This window comes from Herpailurus yagouaroundi, unplaced genomic scaffold (genome assembly GCF_014898765.1).
Source record: "Herpailurus yagouaroundi ecotype Mexico unplaced genomic scaffold, PumYag 67623, whole genome shotgun sequence".
NCBI classification, from domain to species: domain Eukaryota; kingdom Metazoa; phylum Chordata; class Mammalia; order Carnivora; family Felidae; genus Herpailurus; species Herpailurus yagouaroundi.
The window spans coordinates 4,117,725-4,144,949 of NW_024420424.1; the positions used below are offsets into that span (position 1 = coordinate 4,117,725).

Here is a 27,225-nt window from a genome sequence, read left to right on the forward strand (position 1 = left end):
GTTTTTATTATTTGCTTATATGTTTTTTTTTTTTTTTTAATTTTTTTTTTCATCGTTTATTTATTTTTGGGACAGAGAGAGACAGAGCATGAATGGGGGAGGGGCAGAGAGAGAGGGAGACACAGAATCGGAAACAGGCTCCAGGCTCCGAGCCATCAGCCCAGAGCCCGACGCGGGGCTCGAACTCACTGACCGCGAGATCGTGACCTGGCTGAAGTCGGACGCTTAACCGACTGCGCTACCCAGGCGCCCCTTGCTTATATGTTTTTATATAATTCAGAATTTAGTTGGTAAAAAGTATACCCCTGCTACACACACAGTTGAACACGAAATTCCTGCCCTGACATTTCAGAAAAAATGTACTGTGGCTCCATATAGAAGACACTTCTGCAGTATATAAACAGTGCTTTTCTATTACTATGCTAGTTCACCTTTTCTTTTACTGTGGTAAAATTTAACATAAACTTTACTATTTTAATAACCATTTTTAAGTGTGGTTTTGTGGCATTGAGTATATTCACTTTGTTTTGGATACACTACCGCCATCCGTCTCTAGAATTTATTCATCATCCTAAAAGTGGTTGAGTTTTTACATTCCACCTCTATAGCCCTGTAAAGACAATTGTAGCTATAGGTCATTTTATAAGCAATTTTGGAGCATTATGTTTTCACATAAAATATAAAGAAATGAGTTCCTCAAGGCCCTGATATTTAATGTTTATTATTCAAGGGCCTGTATTTAGTGTATAGTTGGTGGACTTTTGTTGAGTGAGTGGTATGTATAGTTGTCCTTTAAATACTTCCCTTATTTCTCTTGAATTATACTTATTTTTCTCTGAGATATCGTTAATGGTGAGAAGATAACGTATTTCTTGAAGCCCTCTTACTAATATCAGGAGCATATAATTGAGAAGGCAATTGGAAGGTTTTTAAAGTTCCTTGGTACAATGTTTGCTTGTTTGTTTTTTAATCCTCCAGGTGGTATGTTCATTACAACAGGTAGCACTGACCATGTGATTAGAATATATTATTTGGGTTCTGAGATCCCTGAGAAAATTGCTGAATTAGAATCACATACGGTAAGAACAAAATGAAAAACTTAAATATGTTGCTTTCTTATGTAACACCTGTGGAAAATTGATTTTATTCTTTTCTAATTTGTACCTTAATTTAATATACAGGTGCTAAAATCTGTATGGTAAGACATCTGTAATAATGAAGATAAGTGTGAAATTCTGGATTTAGTATGGCCCCAGTATTTAAAATGAGTTCTGTTTGACTATATAGGAAAAGAAAAACATATTATAGTAATAGTTTATGAAAATCTTCTTTTATCCTGCTGTATTTAGTTAATTGTATAAGCTATTTGTTACTTTAAAATCTACATACTTATTAAAAGACATATTGAAAGATGGTGGCATAGAAGGATCCTGAAATCACCTCCTCCAATGAACACAACAAAACTACAGCTGTAATGGGACAGTTCCCTCTGAAAAGGACCTGAAATCTAGCTAAACAGTGCCTCTACAACAAAAGATAAAAGGCCCACATCAAGATGGGTAGGAGGGGTAGAGACGTGTTCTTGCAAAAAGCCCCACCCCAGGGCAGAAATCCACAGTTGGGACTGATCTCATAATATGGAGCTTATTCTTGAGGAGCGAGGTGTCTGTGTCCCACATCAGGCAATCCAACCCTTGGGACCTGCACTGGAGAAATGAGCCCCCAAAGCATCTAGCCTTGAAAACCAGTGGGGCTTACTTCTAGGAGAACTGTAGGGAATGAAAAATCCACCCCTAAAGGCTCTTATACAGATTCACTAGCCCTGGGACCCAGCTCAAAAGCAACAGTTTGCAAGGCACCTAGACCCTATGTGAAGGAGACTCATTTGCTAATCTTAAAGCATCTGTTGGAGAGGCAAGAACCTGTTGGGACTCTCTCCTGGGATAGAGGTGGGTACCATTTTTGAATTCTCCTGCCTTATTGGTCCTGGTGCAGATGGATGCCATTGTTGAACCCCTCCTTTATGTCTTTAAGTCTACTAGCTTCAATGGGAGCACCTTGCCCATGCACACTGCAGCTGTGGCCTATCCCACCACAGCCAGGTAGGCTGAGTACCCCACCCCATACCACATTCAAAACCTGACTGGGCAGGGATGTGCAGCCCACACAGGAGATACCCCCTTGAGCACCTGGCTCTTGTGGCCCCGGGGGTATTGCATTTTTGGACCTCATGTTTTTTTCGTTTTCTAAAGTGTATTTATTTATTTTGAGAAAGAGAACAAGCACAAGTGGGGGAGGGGCAGAGAGAGAGAGAGGGAAAGAGAGAATCCCAAGCAGGCTCCATGTTGTCAGCACAGAGCCTGATGCAGGGCTTGATTTCACAAACTGTGAGATTACGACCTGAGCTAAAGATCAAGAGTCAGAGGCTTAAGTGAGCTACCCAGGCACCCCTGTACTCCATGGGTTTGAAGCAATTAGAGACAGTGTTTGGGAGTTGCATTCCCAGGGCACTGTACAAACAGAAGACTGAAACTCACCCGCAGTCTTGATGTGAAAAAGGCCTATTTTCTTGTCCTGGGGCATGTCATACAACCAGAGGCTGCAGAAGAGCTCTCAGGGAACATGAGTAGGAATTTACCATATTAGTGCCCTCACTTGGCCCCATCATAGCTCGCTGATACCTCACAGAAAGGAGATTATACGCACGTCTAAAGCTATGGTTTTTGCAACTTTACCTAGGGGACACCTCTGGAACTGGTCTGGAAGTCAGCAGTGTTTACGATTGTGGACTCAAAGACTATTATTTGCATATCTTAAAAGATACTGCCTGACAATCTGGCTTACAATTAGCCTGAAACTAGGCACTGTCTGAGATCCCTCCCTTTGGAACAATGACAGGTCTTGGCATACCCTCAACAACTGGGACCTTTGAAGAACAAATTGTGCTACTTATAGATAACCAAAAGCCAGGGTATGGTTGAATTGGTAAGGTTTATTTCCAATGCAAGGTCATACTATACAATTTCATTTATATGTGGAACCTAAAAAATTAAAAAGCAGAAAGAGACCCATAGATAGAAAAAAATGTATGATTGCCAGAGGGGAGGGAAGTGAGATAATTGGCAAAATGGGTGAAGGGGAGTGGGAGATACAGGTTTCTATTTATGGAATGAATAAGTCATGGGGGTAAAAAGTACAGCATAGGGAATATAGTCAATCATATTGTAATAGTATTGTACGGTGACAGATGGTAGCAACACTTGTGGTGAATATAGTATAATGCATAAACCTGTCAAATCACCATGTTGTACACCTGAAATTAATATACAATAGTGTGTCAACTATAATAAAAAATTTTAAAAGGAGGAGAGGTAGCTATCTTATGTAATACATATAAACAAACATGGAGTCAGGCAAATTGACGAGACAACGTATATGTTCAGATGCAAGAACAAGAGAAGACATTAGAAAAAGCCCTTAATGAAATGGATATAAGTAATCTACCTGATGAAGAATTCAAAGTAATGGTCATAAATATGCTCAACAAACTCAGGAGAAGAATGGATGAACACAGTGAAAACTTCAACAAAGAGATATTAAACCATAAAGTAACAAAGAGAAGTCACAAAGCTGAAGAATACAATAGCTGAAGTGGTAAATATGCTAAGAGGTTCAACAACAGACTAGACAAAATAGAATGGATGAGTGACCTGCAAGACAGGGTACCAGAAATAACTGAGAACAGTGAAAGGAAAAGAAAATTCAAAAAATTAAGATAGTTTAAGGGACATAGGAGACTATGAGAATAAAATCTGCATTATAGGGGGTCCTAAAAGGTCAGACAGAGATAAAAGGGTAGAAAACTTATTTTAAGAAATAATGGCTGAAAATTTTCCTAATCTAGGGAAGGAAACAGACAATCAGTTCCAGGAAGCCCACAGAGTTCCAAGTAAGAAAAAGCATTCAAATTAAAATGTTAAAAGTTAAAGAGAATCTTAAAAGAAGCAAGAGGAAAACAACTTGTTGCATATAAGGGAACCCCATAAGACCATCAGCAGATTTTTCAACAAAAACATTGTAGGGCAGAAGTGAGTGGGGTGGTATATTCAAGATACTGAAAGGGGAAAAAAAAAACATCTAACCAATAATTCTCTACCTGGTAATGTTATTAAGAATTAAAGGGGAGATAAAGAGTTTTCCAGACAAGCAAAAACTAAACCAATAAACCAGCCTCCTAAGAAATATGAAAGAGAATTTCAGCTGAAAAGAAAAGGAATTAACTAGTAATGAGAAATCACGTGAAAGTAAAATATGATACTGATAAAGGCATATATATATTAAAGGTAGGGGATTAACTACATATAAAGCTAATAGGAAGATTAAAAGAAAAAATTAGTAAAATTAATTATATAATAATTAGTATAGGGTTGCACAAAACAAGTTATTTATTAAATGCTTATCTTTTTTAAAAAAAAAAAGTTTATCCATTTATTTTGAGAGAAAAAGAGAGCACATGGCCACAAGTAGGGGAGGGGCAGAGACAGTGGGAGAGAGAGAATCCCAGTTAAGCTTCATGCTGTCAGCACAGAGCCCGATGTGGGGCTCATATCTCACAAACCACGAGATCATGACCTGAGCTGAAATCAACAGTCAGACGTTTAACCAACTGAGCTACCCAAGCACCCCAAGATTTATTTATTTTTTAATTAAGTTTTTTTTAAGGTTTAAATTTCAGTTACTTAACAAAGTGTTACATTACTTCAGCTGTACAATATAGTGATTCAACAATTCCATACATCACCCAGTGATCATCACAAGTATACTCCTTAATCCCCATTACCTATTTAATCCATCCCCCCAAAACCCATCTGGTAACCATCTGTTTGTTCTGTGTAAGTAAGAGTCTGTTTCTTGATTTGTCTCTCTCTTTTTTCCCTTTGCTTTTTTTTTTTTTTTTTTTTGCTTACTAAATTTCAAAGATGAGTGAAATCATATGGTATTTGTCTTTCTCTGACTGACTTATTTCACTTAGCGTTATACTTTATAGCTCCATTCATATTGTTGCAGTATTATACTCTCTAGCTCATTCATGTCATTGCAAATAGCAAGATTTCATTTTTTTATAACTGAATAATATTCCATTGTATATATATATGCCCCTTCTTATTTATCCATTCATTAATTTATGGACATGTGGGCTGCTTCCATATCTTGGCTATTGTCAAAACTGCTGCCATGAACATGAGTTCATGTAACCCTTTGAATGAGTGTTTTTGTATTCTTTGGGTAATTACCCAGTAGTGCAATTGGATCATAGGAGAGTTCTATTTTTAAAGTTTTGTAAAGTTTGTTTATTTATTTTGAGAAAGAGAGCAGGAGAGGGGGAGAGAGAGGATCCCAAACAGGCTCTGAGCTGTCAGCATGGAGCCAGACATGGGATTCAAACTCACAAACCTTGAGAGCTGACCTGAACTGAAACTGGCTGAGCCACCCAGGTGCCCCTATTGTTAAGGTTATGAGGAATCTCCATATTGTTCCCCACAGTAGCTGCACCAGTTTGCATCCCCACCAACAGTGTAAGAGTGTTCCTTTTTCTCCACATCCTTGCCAATTCTTGATGTTTCTTGTGTTGTTGGTTTTAGCCATTAGAACAGGTGTGAGATGATATCTCGTTGTAGTTTTAATATGCATTTGCCTAATGGTAAATGATGATGAACATGTTTTCATGTGTCTGTGGGCAATCTGTATGTCTTCTTTGGAAAATGTCTTCTTTGGCAAAAATGTCTGTTGATGCCTTGTGCTCATTTATTAACTGGAATATTTGTTTTTTTTTGGATGTTGAGTTTTATAAGTTCCTTATGTATTTTGGATACTAAACTTTTATCAGAGATGTCATTTGCAAATATCTTCTCCCATTTCATAGGTTCCCTTTTAGTTTTGTTGATGGTTTCCTTCACTGTGCAGAAGCTTTTTATTTTATGGAGTACCAATAGTTTGTTTTGCTTTTGTTTCCCTTGCCTCAGGAGACATACAAGAAGGTGGTTGCCATGGCCAATGTCACAAAGAGGTTAATGGCTGTGTAATCCTCTAGGATTTTTAAGGTTTTAGGTCTCACATTTAGGTCTTTAATCCATTTTGAATTTATTTTTGTGTATGATGTAAGAAATTGGTATAATTTCTTCCTTTTACAGTTTCTTCTTTTGCATATTGCCATCCAGTTTTACCAACTCCGTTTGTTTTACAGGCTGTCTTTTTCCTGTTGGATACTTTCCTGCTTTTAAAAGATTAATTCACCATATACTTGTGGGTTTATTTCTTGGTTTTACATTCTGTTCATTGTTCTATACGTCCATTTTTGTGCCAGTACCATACTGTTTTGAAAACTGTAGTGTTTTTTATTATTTTGTTGTTTTTTTAATTTTATATAAAATTTATTGTCAAATTGGTTTCCATACACCACCCAGTGCTCATCCCAACAGGTGCCCTCCTCAGTGCCCATCACCCACTTTCCTCTCGCCCACCCCCCATCAACCCTCAGTAGCACTCAGTATTTAAGAGTCTCTTATGGTTTGTCTCCTTCCCTCTCTGTAACTTTCCCCCCCCTTGCCCTCCCCGCTGCTCTTCGGTTAAGTTTCTCAGGATCCAACTGTGAGTGAAAATGTATGGTATCTGTCTTTGTCTGTATGACTTATTTCACTTAGCATAATACTCTCCAGTTCCATCCACATTGGTATAAAAGGCCATATTTCATTCTTTCACATTGCCAAGTAGTATTCCATTGTACATATAAACCACAACTTCTTTATCCATTCATCAGTTGGTGGACATTTAGGCTCTTTACATAATTTGGCTATTGTTGAAAGTGCTGCTATAAACATTGGGGTACAAGTGCCCCTATGCATCAGCACTCCTGTATCCCTTGGGTAAATTCCTAGCAGTGCTCCTGATGGGTCATAGGGTAGATCTATTTTTAATTTTTTGAGGAACCTCCACACTGTTTTCCAGAGCGGCTGCACCAGTTTGCATTCCCACCAACAGTGCAAGAGGGTTCCCGTTTCTCCACATCCTTGCCAGCATCTATAGTCTCCTGATTTGTTCATTTTGGCCACTCTGGCGTGAGGTGATATCTGAGTGTGGTTTTGATTTGTATTTCCCTGATGAGGAGAGACGTTGAGCATCTTTTCATGTGCCTGTTGGCCATCCGGATGTCTTCTTTACTAGTGTCTATTCATGTCTTCTGCCCATTTCTTCACAGAATTATTTGTTTTTCGGGTGTGGAGTTTGGTGAGTTCTTTATAGATTTTGGATACTAGCCCTTTGTCTGATGTGTCATTTGCAAATACATTTTCCCATTTCGTCGGTTGCGTTTTAGTTTTGTTGAATGTTTCCTTTGCAGTGCAGAAGGTTTTTATCTTGATGAGATCCCAACAGTTCAATTTTGGTTTTAATTCACTTGCCTTTGGAGATGTGTCAAGTAAGAAATTGCTGCGGCTGTGGTCAGAGAGGTTTTTTCCTGCTTTCTCTTCTAGGGTTTTGATGGTTTCCTGTCTCACATTCAGGTCCTTCATCCATTTTGACTTTATTTTTGTGAATGATGTAAGAAAGTGGTCAGGATTCATTCTTCTGAATGTTGCTGTCCAGTTCTCCCAGCACCATTTGTTAAAGAGACTGTCTTTTTTCCATTGGATATTCCTTCCTACTTTGTCAAAGACTAGTTGACCATACTTTCGTGGTTCCAATTCTGGAGTCTCTACTTTATTCCATTGGTGTATGTGCCTGTTTTTGAGCAATTGCCATACTGCCTTATTGATTACAGCTTTGTAGTAGAGGCTAAAGGCTAGATTTGTGATGCCTCCCACTTTGGTCTTCTTCACTATTACTTTGGGTATTCAGGGCATTTTGTGGTTCCATACAAATTTTAGGATTGCTTGTTCTAGCTTCGAGGAGAATGCTGGTGCAATTTTGACTGGGATTGCATTGAATGTGTAGATTGCTTTGGATAATGTTGACATTTTAACAATATATATTCTTCCAATCCATGAGCATGGAATGTTTTTCCATTTCTTTGTGTCTTCAATTTCCTTCAAAAGCTTTCTATAGTTTTCAGCATACAGACCTTTTACATCTTTGGTTAGGTTGATTCCTAGGTATTTTATGATGCTTGGTGCAATTGTGAATGGGATCAGTTTCTTTATTTGTCTTTCTGTTGCTTCATTATTAGTGTATAAGAATGCAACTGATTTCTGTACATTAATTTTGTATCCTGCAACTTTGCTGAATTCATGTATCAGTGCTAGCAGACTTTTGGTGGAATCTATCGGATTTTCCGTGTATAATATCATGTCATCTGCAAAAAGTGAAAGCTTGACTTCGTCTTTGCCAATTTTGATGCCTTTGATTTTCTTTTGTTGTCTGATTGCTGATGCTAGCACTTCCAACACTATGTTAAACAACAGTGGTGAAAGAGGACATCCCTGTCATGTGTCTGATCTCAGGGGGAAGCTCTTAGTTTTTCCCCATTGAGGATGATATTAGCTGTGGGCTTTTCATAAATGGCTTTTATGATGTTCAAGTATGTGCCTTCTATCCCAAATTTCTTGAGGGTTTTTATTAAGAAAGGATGCTGAATTTTGTCAAATGCTTTTTCTGCATCGATTGACAGGATCATATGGTACTTATCTTTTCTTTTATTAATGTGATGTATCATATGGATTGATTTGCGAATATTGAGCCAGCCCTGCATCCCAGGAATGAATCCCACTTGTTCATGGTGAATCATTCTTTTTATATGCTGTTGAATTCGATTTGCTAGTATCTTGTTGAGAATTTGTGCATCCATATTCATCAGGGATATTGGCCTGTGGTTCTCTTTTATTGCTGGGTCTCTGTCTGGTTTAGGAATCAAAGTAATGCTGGCTTCATAGAATGAATCTGGAAGTTTTACTTCCCTTTCTATTTTTTGGTACAGCTTGAGAAGGATAGGTATTATTTCTGCTTTAAATGTCTGGTAGAATTCCCTAGGGAAACCATCTGGTCCTGGATTCTTATTTGTTGGGAGATAACTGCATCAATTTCTTCGCTGGTTATGGGTCTGTTCAAGCTTTCTATTTCCTCCTGATTGAGTTTTGGAAGTGTGTTGGTGTTTAAGAATTTGACCATTGCTTCTAGGTTGTCCAGTTTGTTGGCATATAAATTTTCATGGTATTCCCTGATAATTGCTTGTATTTCTGAGGGATTGGTTGTAATAAATCTATTTTCACTTGTGATTTCATCTCTTTGGGTAATCTCCCCTTTCTTTTTGAGAAGCCTGGCTAGAGGTTTATTAATTTTGTTTATTTTTTCAAAAAACCAACTCTTGCTTTCATTAATCTGCTCTGCATTTTTTTTAGAGTGTATATTGTTTATTTCTGCTCTGATGTTTATTATTTCTCTTCTGCTGGGTTTGGGGTGTTTTTACTGTTCTGCTTCTAGTTCCTTTAGGTGTGTTAGATTTTGTATTTGGTATTTTTCTTGTTTCTTGAAATAGGCCTGGATTGCAATGTATTTTCCTCTCAGAACTGCCTTTGCTGCATCCCATAGCATTTGGATTGTTGTTTTTTCATTTTCATGTGTTTCCATATATATTTTAATTAGTTCTCTAATTGCCTGGTTGACCCATTCATTCTTTACTATGGTGTTCTTTAACCTCCATGCTTTTGGACGTTTTCCAGACTTTTTCCTGTAGTTGATTTCAAGTTTCATAGCACTGTGGTCTGAAAGTGTGCATGGTATGATCTCAATTCTTTTATACTTATGAAGGGCCGTTTTGTGACCCAGTATGTGATCTATCTTGGAGAATGTTCCATGTGCACTCGAGAAGAAAGTATATTCTGTTGCTTTGGATGCAGTGTTCTAAGTAGATCTCTCAAGCCCATCTGATTCAGTATATCATTCAGGACCCTTGTTTCTTTATTGGTTCCCTGTGTAGATGTTCTATCCATTGTTGTAAGTGGAGTATTAAAGTCACCTTCAATTACCACATTCTTATTAATAAGGTTCCTTATGATTGTGGTTAAGTGTTTTATGTATTTTGGGGCTCATGTATTTGGCGCATAGAGATTTATAATTGTTAGCTCTTTCTGATGGATAGACCCTGTAATTATTGTATAATGCCCTTCTTCATCTCTTGTTACAGCCTTTAATTTAAAGTCTAGTTTGTCTGATATAAGTATGGCTACTCCAGCTTGCTTTTGACTTCCAGTAGCATGATAGATAGTTCTCCATCCCCTCACTTTCAATCTGAAGGTGTCCTCAGGTCTAAAATGAGTCTCTTGTAGACAGCAAATAGATGGTCTTGTTTTTTTATCCATTCTGATACCCTATGTCTTTTGGTTGGCACATTTAGTCCATTTACGTTTAGTGTTATTATAGAAAGATATGGGTTTAGAGTCGTGATGTCTGTAGGTTTCATGGTTGTAGCGATATCTCTGGTACTTTCTCTCACAGGATCCCCCTTAGGATCTCTTGTAGGGCTGGTTTAGTGGTGATGAATTCCTTCAGTTTTTGTTTTTGGGAAGACCTTTATCTCTCCTTCTATTCTAAATGATAGATTTGCTGGATAAAGGATTCTTGGCTGCATAATTTTTTCTGTTCATCACATTGAAGATTTCCTGCCATTCCTTTCTGGCTTGCCATGTTTCAGTAGATAGGTCTGCTACCATCTTTATGTGTCTACTTTTGTATGTTAAGGCCCATTTATCCCTAGCTGCTTTCCGAATTCTCTGTTTTTATTTGTGTTTTGCCATTTTCACTAGATATATTGTGCTGAAGATTGATTCAAGTTACATCTGAAGGGAGTTCTCTGTGCCTCTTGGATTTCAATGCCTTTTTCCTTCCCCAGGTCAGGGAAGTTCTCACCTACGATTTATTCAAGTACACACCTTCAGCCTCTTTCTCTTTCCCTTCTTGTGTAATTCCGTGATATGGATATTGTTCCTTTTAATTGCATCACTTAGTTCTCCAATTCTCCCCTTGCACTCCTGGATTTTTTTATCTCTCTTTTTCTCAGCTTCCTCTTTTTCCATAATTTTATCTTCTAAGTCACCTGTTCTCCTCTCTGCCTCTTCAGTCCATGCTGTGGCTGCCTCCATTTTATTTTGAACCTCATTTATTGCATTTTTTAATTCCTCAGGATTGTTTTTTCAGTCCTTTGATCTCTGTAGAAATAGATTCTCTGCTTTCCTCTATGCTTTTTTCAAGCCCAGCAATTAATTTTATGACTATTATTTTCAATTCATTTTCTGTTACATTGCTTAAATTGTTTTTGATCAGTTTGTTAGCTGTTGCTAGTTCCTGGAGTTTCTTTTGAGGAGAATTCTTCCATTTCATCATTTTGGCTAGTTTCTGTCTCTTATGAATTTTAAAAGCTTGTTATGTACTCTGCACCTGCGAGCACTGCTATATTAAAGGAGGGTCAAACACTGTCCAGGGCCTGGCCCTTCACGAGGTGTTTTTTCAGAGATTGTTACTTGCTCTTTTTTTTTTTTTTTTGTGACTTTGGTTATTTTATTCCCCTACTCGTAGTGATATTTTGGACCCTCCACCAGGCGTACTTTGATTTGTTTCTTGGAGTAGCCCTATCTTTTTTCCAGCTTTCCTATTTTATTCCTAGTAGATTCAGTCTCTTTTCCTCCCAGGTTCTGTTGTTCAAAGTCCTTTGGCTTCTGCACTTCTGTTTGAGAGACGCTCGAAGTATGTATCCCCCTACTTCTCTGCCATGTTGTCCCCTATTTTATTGATCACTGTAACTTTGTAATGTTACATGGCATCCAGAAATGTGATGCCTCCAGCTTTGTGTTTCTTTTTCAAAATTGCTTTGGTTAAATGAGGTTTTTTGTTGTTCCATAAAAATTTTAGGATTGTTCTAATTCTGTGATAAAAGCTTATAGTACTTTGATAGAGAATGTCTGAAATGTGTAGCTTACTTTGTATAGTATAGACCTTTTAGCAATATTTGTTCTTCCAGTCCCTGAGCATGGAATGTCTTCCATTTCTTTGTGTCTTCTTCAATTTCTTTCATTAGTGTTTTATAGTTTTCAGAGTCCAGGTCTTTCACCTCTTTGGTTAGGTTTATTCTTAGGTATCTTCTTATTTCTGGTACAATTGTAAGTTGTATTGATTTCTTAATTTCTCTTTTTGCTGCTTTACCATAATGTATATAAATTGCATGATATTTCTCCATCCCCTCACTTTTATTTTGCGGGTGTTGTTTGCTATAAAATCAGTCTCCCATAGGCAGCACATAAATGGGTCTTGTTTTTTTACCCAATTTGTTACCTTATATCTTTTGATTAAACTTTTTAGGCTATTTGTATTCAAAGGAATTATTGATAGATATGTGTTTATTGTTATTTGATTATTTGTTTTGTAGATGTTTCTGAAAAATTTTTCTGATCCTTTCTTGTTTTTCTCTTTTCATGTCTTCCTGATTTTCAAAAATGATATATTCTGGATTTCTTTGTTTTTATTTTTGGTATATGTTTTAGTGGTTTTTGGTATATTGTTACCAGAAATTTTGTGTATAACCTCTTTTTTATATAGGAGTCTATATGGTCTTTTATGTTTGGACCCATTCCTTTTTTCTCTACTCCCTGCATTTAATGTGTATGTTGTTATAATCTATATCCTTTTCTCCTGTGAGATACTTGACTGATTTTTTTAACAGAAATATTCATTTTTACTGCTTCTGTGTTTCTTACCTTTATATTGTCACTTTTTGTTTCTCCTTTTTACTCAAAGAGTCCCCTTAAATATTTCTAGCTGGGCTGTTTAAGTGTTCATGAATTCCTTTATTATTTTTTTGCTGTTGTCTTAGAAACTCTATCTCATATTCTAAATCATAGCCTTGCAGGGTAGACTATTCGTGCCTATAGATTTTTCCCATTCAGCATTTTGGTATACAATGTCACTCCCTTCTGGCTTGCATAAGTTCCATTTAAAAACCTCCTGCTAGCATTATGGGTTTTCCCTTTTAAGGAACTGTCTTCTTTTGTCTTGCTGCTTTTAAGATTTTGTTTTTATCATTATATTTTGCACATTTAATATCAATATGTGTTGGCCTATTATTGTTCATTTTGATGGGGGTTCTCTGTGCTTCCTGCATCTGTATATCTGTTTCCTTCTCCAGATTAGGGAAGTTTTCAGCTATTATTTCTTCAAATAAATTTTCTGCTTCCTTTTCTCCCTCTTCTTGTTTTGGGACTCTTATAATATGAATGTTATTAAATTTGATGGAGTCACTGAGATCACAAAGTCTGTTCTCATTTTGCATAATTCTTTTTTCTCTCCTGTTCAGTGTGAGTACTTTCCATAACTCTGTCTTCTAGATCATTAACTTGTTTCTCTGGTTCTTCCATTATTCTCCTCTTTCCATCAAGTATGTTTCTCATTTTGTTTATTGACCCCTTTATCTCTGCTATGTTATTCTTTATCTCTGTGTTAAGGGTCTCACTCATGTCTTACACTCCTTTCTTAATTGCAGTGAATGTCCTTATGATCATTGCTTTAAATTCTGTATTAGGCATGTTACTTATATCTGTTTCACTTAGATACCTGTCTATGGCCTTGTCTGTTCTTTCATTTGGTATAGATTTCTCTCATTTTGTCTGTCTCTCTCCATCTGCTTTTATATGTTAAAAAATTCAGCTATGTCTTCTGCTCTTGGAAATAGTGCCTTTATGAGGAAGAGCTCTTAGAGTGCCCTGAAGTGCAGTGTCCCATTTTCCTGAACCTGGCCTTCAGCAGAGTAACCTGTGTGTGTTGCTTGTGCTCTACAGTTGTGTCTGAGTCACATTTCTAGTAAATGTGTAAATCTAGTAAATCTAGTAAATGAGCTTATGGTTCTTCTACTCTACCCCCTTTCCCCGTAGACATCCAAAATGAACAGATTTAAAATCAACATTAAAAATAACATGTGAGGGGTAATAAAGATTTATAGTTTTAGAATACATTTAAATATCAGATAGTATTAACTTAAAATAGATTGATGTATATATAGGATATTAAATGTTAACCTCGTGTAATACAAAGCAGAAATCTATAGTAAAACAAAATATAATGAGAAAGGAATAATTATAAGGAAATCACTAAACCACAAAGGAAAAATCCAAGAAAAAAAGAAAGGAACAGAGAGGAAGTAAAAAGAAAATGTTCAAGAATATATCAATAGATACATTCCTATCTATAATTACTATAAATGTAAATGGACTAAATTGTCCAAAGATATAGACTAGATAAGTTGATTTTTTTAAAAAAAGCAAGGTTCATTAATATGTTGCCTGTGCAATCACTGCAGATCTAAAAACATGAAGAAACTGAAAATGGAAGTATAGAAAAAGGTACTGCAGATCTAAGAACGTGAAGAAACTGAAAGTGAAAGTGTAGAAAAAGGTATTCCATGCAAATGGAAAAGAAAAGAATACCCGTCTTTTGTATGTTGGGAGGTTTTTGATTACTGATTCAATCTCTTTCCTGGTTATTAATGTGTTTATGTTTTCTGTTTCTTCTTTTTCAGTTTTTGATAGTTTATACATTTCAAGTAATTTATACATTTCTTCCAGCTTGTGCAATTTGTTGGTATATAGTTTTTCATAATAGTTTCTTAAAATTACATGTATTTCTCTGGTACTAGTTGCTATTTCCCCTCTCTCAATTGTGATTTTACTAATTTAGGTTCTTTCATTTATTTTTGATATGTCTGGCTAGAAGTTTATTAATGATATTAATTTTTTCAAAGAAGTATCTCCTGGTAATTATATTAATTTTTTCAAAGAGTTATCTCCTGATTTCATTGATCTGTTCTGTTTATTTTTTTTTAGGTTCTATATCAATTATTTCTGCTCTAATGTCTATTATTTCCTTCCTTTTGCTGATTTTAGGCTTCCACTTATTCTTTTTCTAAATCAATTAGGTGTAAGGTTAGGTTGTTTATGTGAGATTTTTCTTGATTCTTCAGGTAGGCCTTTCCATTTTAGGACCACTTTTTTTACTACATGCCAAAAAACTCCTGAAAACCAAAGTCTAGAGCCAGATGGCTTCTCCGGCAAAATCTACCATACATGTAAAGAGTTAATACCTACTCTTTTTTTTTTTTTTTTATCTGCACTCCTATGTTTATTGCAGTATTATTCACAATAATCAAGACATGGAGACAAGCCATGTTTTGATTAACGAGTGAATGAATAATGAAGATGCAACATATAAGTAATATATATACATATATTTATGTATATACATAATATTTATTTTTCTCAATATATGAAATTTATTGTCAAATTGGTTTCCATACAACACCCAGTGCTCATCACAAAAGGTGCCCTCCTCAATACCCATCTCCCACCCTCCACTCCCTCCCACCCCCCATCAACCCTCAGTTTGTTCTCAGTTTTTAAGAGTCTCTTATGCTTTGGCTCTCTCCCACTCTAACCTCTTTTTTTTTTATTTTCCTTCCCCTCGTCCATGGGTTTCTGTTAAGTTTCTCAGGATCCACATAAGAGTGAAACCATATGGTATCTGTCTTTCTCTGTATGGCTTATTTCACTTAGCATCACACTCTCCAGTTCCATCCACGTTGCTACAAAGGGCCATATTTCGTTCTTTCTAATTGCCATGTAGTACTCCATTGTGTATATAAACCACAATTTCTTTATCCATTCATCAGTTGATGGACATTTAGGCTCTTTCCATAATTTGGCTACTGTTGAGAGTGCTGCTATAAGCATTGGGGTACAAGTGCCCCTATGCATCAGCACTCCTGTATCCCTTGGGTAAATTCCTAGCAGTGCTATTGCTGGGTCATAGGGTAGGTCTATTTTTAATTTTCTGAGGAACCTCCACACTGCTTTCCAGAGCAGCTGCACCAGTTTGCATTCCCACCAACAGTGCAAGAGGGTTCCCGTTTCTCCACATCCTTGCCAGCATCTATAGTCTCCTGATTTGTTCATTTTGGCCACTCTGACTGGCATGAGGTGATATCTGAGTGTGGTTTTGATTTGTATTTCCCTGATGAGGAGCGACGTTGAGCATCTTTTCATGTGCCTGTTGGCCATCCGGATGACTTCTTTAGAGAAATGTCTATTCATGTTTTCTGCCCATTTCTTCACTGGGTTATTTGTTTTTCGGGTGTGGAGTTTGGTGAGCTTTATAGATTTTGGATACTAGCCCTTTGTCCGATATGTCATTTGCAAATATCTTTTCCCATTCCGTTGGTTGCCTTTTAGTTTTGTTGGTTGTTTCCTTTGCTGTGCAGAAGCTTTTTATCTTCATAAGGTCTAAGTAATTCATTTTTGCTTTTAATTCCCTTGCCTTTGGGGATGTGTTGAGTAAGATATTGCTACGGCTGAGGTCAGAGAGGTCTTTTCCTGCTTTTCCTCTAGGGTTTGGATGGTTTCCTGTCTCATATTCAGGTCCTTTATCCATTTTGAGTTTATTTTTCTGAATGGTGTGAGAAAGTGGTCTAGTTTCAACCTTCTGCATGTTGCTGTCCAGTTCTCCCAGCACCATTTGTTAAAGAGAATGTCTTTTTTCCATTGGATGTTCTTTCCTGCTTTGTCAAAGATGAGTTGGCCATACGTTTGTGGGTCTAGTTCTGGGGTTTCTATTCTATTCCATTGGTCTATGTGTCTCTTTTTGTGCCAATACCATGCTGTCTTGATGATTACAGCTTTGCAGTAGAGGCTAAAGCCTGGGATTGTGATGCCCCCTGCTTTGGTGGTCTTCTTCAAAATTACTTTGGCTATTCGGAGCCTTCTGTGGTTCCATATGAAATTTAGAATTGCTTGTTCTAGTTTCGAGAAGAATGCTGGTGCAATTTTGATTGGGATTGCATTGAATGTGTAGATAGCTTTGGGTAGTATTGACATTTTGACAATATTTATTCTTCCAATCCATGAGCAGGGAATGTCTTTCCATTTCTTTAAATCTTCTTCAATTACCTTCATAAGCTTTCTATAGTTTTCAGCATACAGATCTTTTACATCTTTGGTTAGATTTATCCCTAGGTATTTTATGCTTCTTGGTAAAATTGTGAATGGGATCAGTTTCTTGATTTGTCTTCAATGTTGCTTCATTGTTAGTGTATAAGATTGCAACTGATTTCTGTACATTGCTTTTGTATCCTGCAACTTTGCTGAATTCATGCATTAGTTATAGCAGACTTTTGGTGGAATCTATCGGATTTTCCATGTATAATATGTCATCTGCAAATAGTGAAAGCTTGACTTCATCTTTGGCAATTTTGATGCCTTTGATTTCCTTTTGTTGTCTGATTGCTGATGCTCGAGCTTCCAACACTATGTTAAACAACAGCGGTGAGAGTGGGCATCCCTGTCTTGTTCCTGATCTCAGGGAAAAAGCTCTCAGTTTTTCCCCATTGAGGATGATGTTAGCTGTGGGCTTTTAATAAATGGCTTTTATGATCTTTAAGTATGTTCCTTCTATCCCTACTTTCTCAAGGGTTTTTATTAAGAAAGGATGCTGAATTTTGTCAAAGGCCTTTTCTGCATCGATTGACAGGATCATATGGTTCTTATCTTTTATTAATGTGATGTATCACATTGATTTGCGAATGTTGAGCCAGCCCTGCATCCTAGGAATGAATCCCACTTTGATCATGGTGAATCATTCTTTTTATATGCTGTTGAATTCGATTTGCTAGTATCTTATTGAGAATTTTTGCATCCATATTCCTCAGGGATATTGGCCTGTAGTTCTCTTTTTTTACTGGGTCTCTGTCTGGTTTAGGAATCAAAGTAATACTGGCTTCATAGAATGAGTCTGGAAGTTTTCCTTCCCTTTCTATTTCTTGGAATAGCTTGAGAAGGATAGGTATTATCTCTGCTTTAAACGTCTGGTAGAACTCCCCTGGGAAGCCATCTGGTCCTGGACTCTTATTTGTTGGGAGATTTTTGATAACCGATTCAATTTCTTCGCTGGTGATGGGTCTGTTCAAGCTTTCTATTTCCTCCTGATTGAGTTTTGGAAGTGTGTGTGTGTTTCGGAATTTGTCCATTTCTTCCGGTTGTCCAATTTGTTGGCATATAATTTTTCATAGTATTCCCTGATGATTGTTTGTATCTCTGAGGGATTGGTTGTAATAATTCCATTTTCATTCATGATTTTATCTATTTGGGTCATCTCCCTTTTCTTTTTGAGAAGCCTGGCTAGAGGTTTGTCAATTTTGTTTATTTTTTCAAAAAACCAACTCTTGGTTTCGTTGATCTGCTCTACAGTTTTTTTAGATTCTATATTGTTTATTTCTGCTCTGATCTTTATTATTTCTCTTCTTCTGCTGGGTTTAGGCTGCCTTTGCTGTTCTGCTTCTATTTCCTTTAGGTGTGCTGTTAGATTTTGTATTTGGGATTTTTCTTGTTTCTTGAGATAGGCCTGGATTGCAATGTATTTTCCTCTCAGGACTGCCTTCGGTGCATCCCAAAGCGTTTGGATTGTCGTATTTTCATTTTCGTTTTTTTCCATATATTTTTAAATTTCTTCTCTAATTGCCTGGTTGACCCACTCATTCTTCAGTAGGGTGTTCTTTAACCTCCATGCTTTTGGAGGTTTTCCAGACTTTTTCCTGTGGTTGATTTCAAGCTTCATAGCATTGTGGTCTGAAAGTATGCATGGTATAATTTCAGTTCTTGTATACTTATGAAGGGCTGTTTTGTGACCCACTATGTGATCTATCTTGGAGAATGTTCCATGTGCACTCGAGAAGAAAGTATATTCTGTTGCTTTGGGATGGAGAGTTCTAAATGTATCTGTCAAGTCCATCTGATCCAATGTCTCATTCAGGGCCCTTGTTTCTTTATTGACCGTGTGTCTAGATGATCTATCCATTTCTGTAAGTGGGGTGTTAAAGTCCCCTGCAGTTACCACATTCTTATCAGTAAGGTTGCTTATGTTTATGAGTAATTGTTTTATATATTTGGGGGTCCGGTATTCGGCGCATAGACATTTATAATTGTTAGCTCTTCCTGGTGGATAGACCCTGTAATTGTTATATAATGGCCTTCTTCATCTCTTGTTACAGCCTTTAATTTAAAGTCTAGTTTGTCTGATATAAGTATGGCTACTCCAGCTTTCTTTTGGCTTCCAGTAGCATGATCAATAGTTCTCCATCCCCTCACTCTCAATCTAAAGGTGTCCTCAGATCTGAAATGAGTCTCTTGTAGACAGCAAATAGATGGGTCTTGTTTTTTTATCCATTCTGATACCCTATGTCTTTTGGTTGGCGCATTTAATCCATTTACATTCAGTGTTACTATAGAAAGATATGGGTTTAGAGTCATTGTGATGTCTGTATGATTTATGCTTGTAGTGATGTCTCTGGTACTTTGTCTCACAGGATCACCCTTGGGATCTCTTGTAGGGCTGGTTTAGTGGTGACAAATTCCTTCAGTTTTTGTTTGTTTGGGAAGACCTTTATCTCTCCTTCTATTCTAAATGACAGACTTGCTGGATAAAGGATTCTCGGCTGCCTATTTTTCCTGTTCAGCACATTAAAGATTTCGTGCCAATGCTTTCTGGCCTGCCAAGTTTCAAAAGAGAGATCAGTCACGAGTCTTATATGTCTCTCTTTATATGTGAGGGCACGTTTACCCCTTGCTGCTTTCAGAATTTTCTCTTTGTCCTTGTATTTTGCCAGTTTCACTATGATATGTTGCGCGGAAGATCGATTCAGGTTACGTCTGAAGGGAGTTCTCTGTACCTCTTGGATTTCAATGCCTTTTTCCTTCCCCACTTCAGGGAAGTTCTGAGCTATTATTTCTTGAAGTACCCCTTCAGCACCTTTCCCTCTCTCTTCCTCCTCTGGGATACCAGTTATGCGTATATTATTTCTTTTTAGTGTATCACTTAGTTCTCTAATTTTCCCCTCATACTCCTGGATTTTTTTTATCTCTCTTTTTCTCAGCTTCCTCTTTTTCCATAACTTTATCTTCTAGTTCACCTATTCTCTCTTCTGCCTCTTCAATCTGAGCCGTCGTCGTTTCCATTTTGTTTTGCATCTCGTTTAAAGTGTTTTTCAGCTCCTCCTGACTGTTCCTTAGTCCCTTGATCTCTGTAGCAAGAGATTCTCTGCTGTCCTGTATACTGTTTTGAAGCCCAGCGATTAATTTTATGACTATTATTCTAAATTCACTTTCTGTTATATTATTTAAATCCTTTTTGATCAGTTCATTAGCTGTTGTTATTTCTTGGAGATTCTTTTGAGGGGAATTCCTCCGTTTGGTCATTTTGGATAGTCCCTGGAGTGGTGCGGGCCTGCAGGGCACTTCCCCTGTGCTGTGGTGTATAACTGGAGTTGGTGGGTGGAGCCGCAGTCAGCCCTGTTGTCTGCCCCCAGCCCACCACTGGGGCCACAGTCAGACTGGTGTGTGCCTTCTCTGCCCCTCTCCTAGGGGGGATTCACTGTGGGGTGGCGTGGCCCGTCCGGGCTACTTGCACACTGCCAGGCTTGTGGTGCTGGGGATCTGGCGTATTAGCTGGGGTGGGTAGGCAAGGTGCACCGGGGGCAGGAGGGGCAGGCTTAGCTCGCTTCTCCTTTGGTGATCCACTTCATGAGGGGCCCTGTGGCAGCGGTAGGGAGTCAGACCCGCTGCCGGAGGGGTGGCTCTGCAGAAGCACATCCTTGCGTATTTGCGAGGAGCAAGCAAGTTCCCTCGCAGGAACTGGTTCCGTTTGGGATTTTGGCTGGGGGATGGGTGAGGGAGATGGCTCTGGCAAGCGTCTTTGTTCCCCGCCAAATAGCTCTGTCATCCCGGGGCTCAGCACCTCTCCCTCCCTTTGTCCTCCAGCCTTCCCGCTTTCCGAGCAGAGCTGTTAGCTTATGGCCTCCCAGATGCTTAAGTCGCGCTTGCTGTCGGAACACACTCCGTCTGTCGGGCCCCTCCGCTTTTGCAAGCCAGACTCGGGGGCTCTGCTTGGCCGGCAGGCTGCCCCTCCGCCCCGGCTCCCTCCCACCAGTCCGTGGAGAGCGCACTGCCTCGCCGCCCTTCCTACCCTCTTCTGTGGGCCTCTCATCTGCACTTGGCTCCGGAGACTGCCTTCTGCTAGTCTTCTGGTGGTTTGCGGGGTTAGTTAGGCAGGTGTAGGTGGAATCTAAGTAGTGATCAGCAAGACGTGCGGTGAGCTCAGCGTCCTCTTACGCTGCCATCTTCTTCAAGAGCTATCGAGTTAATACCTATTCTTAACTATTCGAAAAAATAGAAAAGGAAGGGAAATTTCCAAATTTGATTCTGTAAGGCCAGCATTACCCTGATACCAAATCCAGATAATGACTTCACTAAAAAAGAGCTATAGGCCAATATCCCTGATCAACTTGAATGGAAAAATTCTTGATAAAATACTAGCAAACCAAGTTCAACAATACTTTGAAAGAACCATTCACCACATTGAAATGGGATTTATATCTGGGTTGCAAGCATGGTTCAGTATTCACAAATCAATCAATGTGATACACCACATTAATAAAGGAAAGGTTAGGAAACATATCATCCTTTGAATTGATACAGAAAAAGCCCTTGATAAAATACATACAGCACTCATTGATGTTAAAAAACCCTCAACAAAGTAGGTTTAGAGGGAACATACCTAAGCATAATAAAGGCCATCTATAAAAGACCCACAGCTGATATCATTGTTAGTGTTGAAAAGTTGAGAGTTTTTTCTCTATGTTCAGGAACAAGATAAGGATGTCCACTCTCATCACTGTTATTTAACATAGTATTGCAAGTCCTAGCCACAGCAATCAGATAACAGAAAGAAATGAATGGCATTCAAATCAGCAGCAAAGAAGTAAAATTTTCACTATTTGCCGATGATATGATAGTCTATATAGAAAACCTAATAGACTCTACCAAAAAACTGCTAGAACTGATAAATAAATTCAATAATGTTGCAGAATCCAAAATCAACATACAGAAATATGTTGCATTTCTGTACACCAGTAATGAAGCAGCAGAAAGAGAACTTAAGAAATCAATCTCATTTTCATTTGCACCAGATATAATAAGATACCTAGGAATATCCAAACCTAACCAAAGACATGAAAGATGGTTATTCTGTAAAGTAAAAAACACTGATGAAAGAAATTGAAGAAGACACAAAGAAATTGGAAGGCATTCCATGCTCATGGGTTAGAATAACAAATACTGTTAAAATGTGTATGCAACCAACAGCAGTGTATACATTTCATCCAATGCCATGAAAATAGCAACTTCCCTTTACACAGAACTGGAACAAACACTCCTAAAATTGGTATGAAACCACAAAAAAACCTTGGATAGCCTAAGCAATCTTGAAAAAGAAATGAAAAGCTGAAGGCATCACAATTCTGGACTTCACATTATATTACAAACTATAGTGATAAAAACAGTATGTTACTGGCACAAAAATAGACACATGGGTCAATGGAACAAAATAGAAAACCCAGGAGTGAACCCACAGATATATAGTCAACTAATCTTCAACAAAGCAAGAAAGAACATCCAATGGGAAGAAGACAGTTTCTTCAATAAATGGTGTTGATATAACGACTATTTTCTTAAATCAAAAACAAAAATAAATTCAAAATGGATTCAAGACCTAAATGTGAGACCTGAAATCATAAAAATCCTAGAGGATTATATAGCCATCAACATCTTTGTCTTCAGCCATAGCAGTTTCTTACAAGATATGTCCCCTGAGGCAAAGGAAACCAAAGTAAAATAAATTTGGGGGACTTCATCAAAATAAAATTCTGCACAGTGAAGGAAACCATCAACAAAACTAAAAGGCAGCCTACGGAGTGGGAGAATATATTTGCAAATGACATATCTGAAAAAGGTTTGGTATTGTAAATATATAAAGAAGTTATAAAACTCAATGCTCAAAAAGACATGAATAGACACTTCTCCAAAGAAGACATCCAGATGGTCAACCAACACATGAAAAACTGCTCAACATCACTCATCATCAGGGAAATACAAATCAAAACCACAATGAAATACCAACTCACACCTGTCAGAATGGCTAACATTAGTAACTCAGGCAACAACAGATGTTGGTGAGGATGCAGGGAAAGAGGATCTCTTTTGCACTGCTGGTAGGAGTGCAAACTGGTGCAGCCACTCTGGAAAACAGTATGGAGTTTCCTTGAAAAATTAAAAATAGAAGTACCCTATGACCTAGCAGTTGCAGTACTAGGTATTTATCCAAGGAATACCGGTGTACTGTTTTGAAGGGGCACACGCACCCCAATATTTATAACAGCACTATCCACAATATCCAAAGTGTGGAAAGAGCCCAAATGTCCATCGATGGATGAATGGATAAAGAAGATGTGGTACATATGTATATGCAATGGAGTATTACTCGGCAGTGAAAAAGAATGAAATCTTGCTATTTGCAACTACATGGATGGAACTAGAGGGTATTATGGTAAGCGAAATCATTCAGTCAGAGAAAGACAAATATCATATGACTTCACTCATATGAGTACTTTAAGACACAGAACAGATGAACACAAAGGGAAGCAAAAATAATATAAAAACAGGGAGGAGGATGAAACATAAGAGACTCTTAAATATGGAGAACAAACAGAGGGTTACTGGAGGGGTTGTGGGAGGGGGGATGGTCTAAATGGGTAAGGGACATTAAGGAATCTACTCCTGAAATCATTGTTGCACTATATGCTAACTAACTTGGATGTAAATTTAAAAAATTAAATCAAATTGAAAGAAAAAAAAAAACCTCTATTCACAATAAGTGAATTATCCAATTAAAAAATGGACAGAAGACATGAATATATGTTTTTGCAAAGAAGACATGCAAATGGCCTATAGATACATGAAAAGATGCTCAAAATTACTCATCATCACAAAATTAAAACTACAATGAGATATCACCTCACACTTGTTGGAATGGCTAAAATCAACAATATAAGAAATAACAGGTGTTGGCCAGAATGTGGAGAAAGGGAAACCCTCTTGCCCTGTTGGTGGGAATGTAAACTGGTGCAGCTGCTCTGGAAAGCAATAAGGAGGTTCCTCAAAAAGTCAAAAATTGAACTACCCTATGATCTAGCTATTGTATTGCTTGGTATTTACTGAAAAAATACTAATTAAAATGTATACATGTGTTTTGATGTTTGTTGCAGAATAATGTACAATAGCCAAACTATGGAAACAGCCCAAGTGTCCATTGACTAATGAATGGACAGAAGATGTGGTATATATGGTGTGTTTTGTGTGTGTGTGTGTGTGTGTGTGTGTGTGTGTAATGGAATATTACTTAGCCATAAAAAAAGGATGAAATCTTGCCATTTGTAACAATGTGGTTGGAGCTGGAGAATACTATGCTAAGTGAGAAAAGTCAGAAAAAGATAAATAGCATATGACTTCACTCATATGCTGGATTTAAGAAGCAAAACAAGTCAGCCATGGGAAAAAGAAAGAGACGTAACTGAAGACACACTCTTAACAATAAGCAACAAACTCATGGTTAACAGAGGGGAGGTGGGTGTAGGATGGCTTATGTTGTTGATGGGGATTATGGACTTCCCTTGTGATAAGCACAGGGTGTTGTATGGATGTGTTGAATGAGTATATTTAACACCTGAAACCAGTATAACACTGAAAGTTAACTAGCTAGGATTAAATAAAAAAAAACATTAAAAATGAAATTTTTTAAGGAGAAACAAACCACTGGTGAAACTGTACACATATTAGACAAAATAAACTTTCAAACAAAGATGGTAATAAAAGGTATAGAAAGGCATTACCAAATGGTAAAGGAAGGATAAGGAAAGATTGGCCTTAATGACACATTAGACCAGATGGACTTAATAGATATATAATGAATGTTCCATCTATAAGCCCCAGAGTACACATGGAACATTGTCTAGTATAGATCATATTTAGGTCACAAAACAAGTCTTAGTAATTCAAAAACATTGAAATCATATCAACCATTTCTTTTTATCACAATAGTATAAAAGTAGAAATCCATTACAGAAGGAAGACTGGAGAAATCACAGATATGTGGGTATTTAAAGAAGATGCTACTGAACACTCATTGGATTGATTAGGATATCAACGAAGTGAAAAAAAAAAATACCTGGAGACATATGGAAATGGAAATATAACAGTCCAAAACATATAGGATGCAACAACGCAGTTTTAAGAGTTAAGTTTAGGGGCGCCTGGGTAGCTCAGTCGGTTGAGCTTCCAACTTTGGCTCGGGTCATGATCTCACAGTTTGTGAGTTCGAGCCCCGCATCCGGCTCTGTGCTGACAGCTTAGAGCCTGGAGCCTGCTTCGAATTCTGTGTCTTCCTCTCTCTCTGCTCCTCCCCCGCTCATGCTCTCTCTCTCTCTCTCTCTCTCTCTCTCTCTCTCTCTCTCCTTCAAAAATAAATAAAAACATTTAAAATAAAAAAGTTAAGTTTAACTGAGAATAAACTGAGGGTTGATGGGGAGTGGGAGGGCAGGGAGGGTGGGTGATGGGCATTGAGGAGGGCACCTGTTGGTAGGAGCACTGGGTGTTGTATGGAAACCAATTTGACAATAAATTTCATATTAAAAAAAAGAAAATGAAGGAGTAAGGGAAAAAAAAAAGTTAAGTTTACGGTGATACAGGCTTATATTGAGAAATAAGAGAAATCTGAAAGAATCAATCTTACTCTACACACAAAGGAACTAAAAAAAGAAAAACAAAGCCCAATTTAATAGAAGGAAGGAAGACCAGAGCAGAAATAAATGAAATGGAGACTGACAGTAGGAAAGATCAATAAAAGTAAGAGGTAGTTCTTTGAAATAATTAAGTTGACAAACATTTAGCTAGACTCATCAAGAAAAAATGAGAGTGGACTCAAATTGATAAAATCAGAAACAAAGGTAAGTTCCAACTGATAACCACAGAAACCCAAAGGATCATAAAAGACTACTATAATTATATGCCTACAAATTGGATAACCTAGAAGAAATGGATAAATTCCTAAGATGTACAGTTTTCCAAGATTGAATGATGGAGAAATAAAAAAGATCAGTGTAGATGGAATTCAAGGACCAGATGGCTTCACTGGTGAATACTGTAAAACATTCAAAGATTTAATCACCATCCTCAGACTCCACATAAAATTAAAGCAGGAATGCTTCCAAACTAATTTTACAAGGTCAGTCTCTGATAGCAAAACCAGACAAGGATGCCAAAAATGAGGAAATTACAGGACAATATCCCTGATGTATAGAGATACAAAAATCTTTAACAAAATATTAGCAACATGAATTCAACGATGCATTCAAAGGATCATACACCATGATCAGGTGTATGCAAGGGATGCAAGAATGATTCAATATCTGCAAATTAATCAACATGATATGCCACATTAGCAAAATGAAGGATAAAAGTTATATTATCCTCTCAATAGATGCAGAAAAAATATTTGAAAACATTCCACATTCATTTATGATAAAACCTCAAAGTGGGATAGAGAGAATGTATCTGAATATAATAAAGGTAATACGTGACTAACCCACAGCTAACATCATACTTAGTGGTGACAAAGGTGAAAGCTTTTCTCTAAGATCAGGAACAAGATAAGGGTACCCATTCTTGCCACCTTATTCAACATAGTATTGGAAATCCTAGCCACAGCAATTAGCCATGTAAAAGAACTAAAAGGCATCCAGATTGGAAAGGAAGAAGCAAAAACTGTAATTATTTGCAGATAACATAATACTATATATAGAAAACTCTAAAGATTCTACTAAAAACTGTTAGAATTCATAAATGCATTCAGTAATGTTGCAGGATAGAAAACCAGTATACAGAAATCTATTGTGTTTGTATACACTGAGAAACTATCAGAAAATATACTGAGAAAACATCCCCATTTGCAGTTGCATCAAAAGGATGAAATACCTAGGAATAAATTTATGTAAAGAAAGGAAAACCTGCACACTGAAATCCAGAACTGATGAAAAATTGTAGAAGAGAAATAAATGAAAAGATATTCCATGCTTATAGATGGAAAGAATTAATATTATTTTAGTGCTCCCCAAAGCAATCTAGAGATTATGTGCAATCTCTATCAAATCCCAGCAGCATTTTTCACAGAACTGGATCAGATAATTCTAAAATTTGTAGGAACCACAAAAGACCACAAATAGCCAAAGCAAACTTGAGAAAGAACAAAGCTGGAGGCCTCACA

The 27,225-nt window shown here is 37.4% G+C and overlaps 1 protein-coding gene across 4 annotated transcripts in view; it reads left to right on the forward strand.

The window, feature by feature from the left end:
- The window catches only part of BRWD3 (bromodomain and WD repeat domain containing 3), a 226,521-nt gene that overhangs the window by 75,443 nt on the left and 123,853 nt on the right, over positions 1-27,225 (forward strand). For all 4 annotated transcript variants that reach the window (XM_040467901.1, XM_040467903.1, XM_040467902.1 and 1 more), the window contains exon 11: positions 979-1,079. In XM_040467901.1, coding sequence (XP_040323835.1) covers positions 979-1,079 — 101 coding nt within the window. The remainder of the gene's footprint in view (positions 1-978; positions 1,080-27,225) is intronic.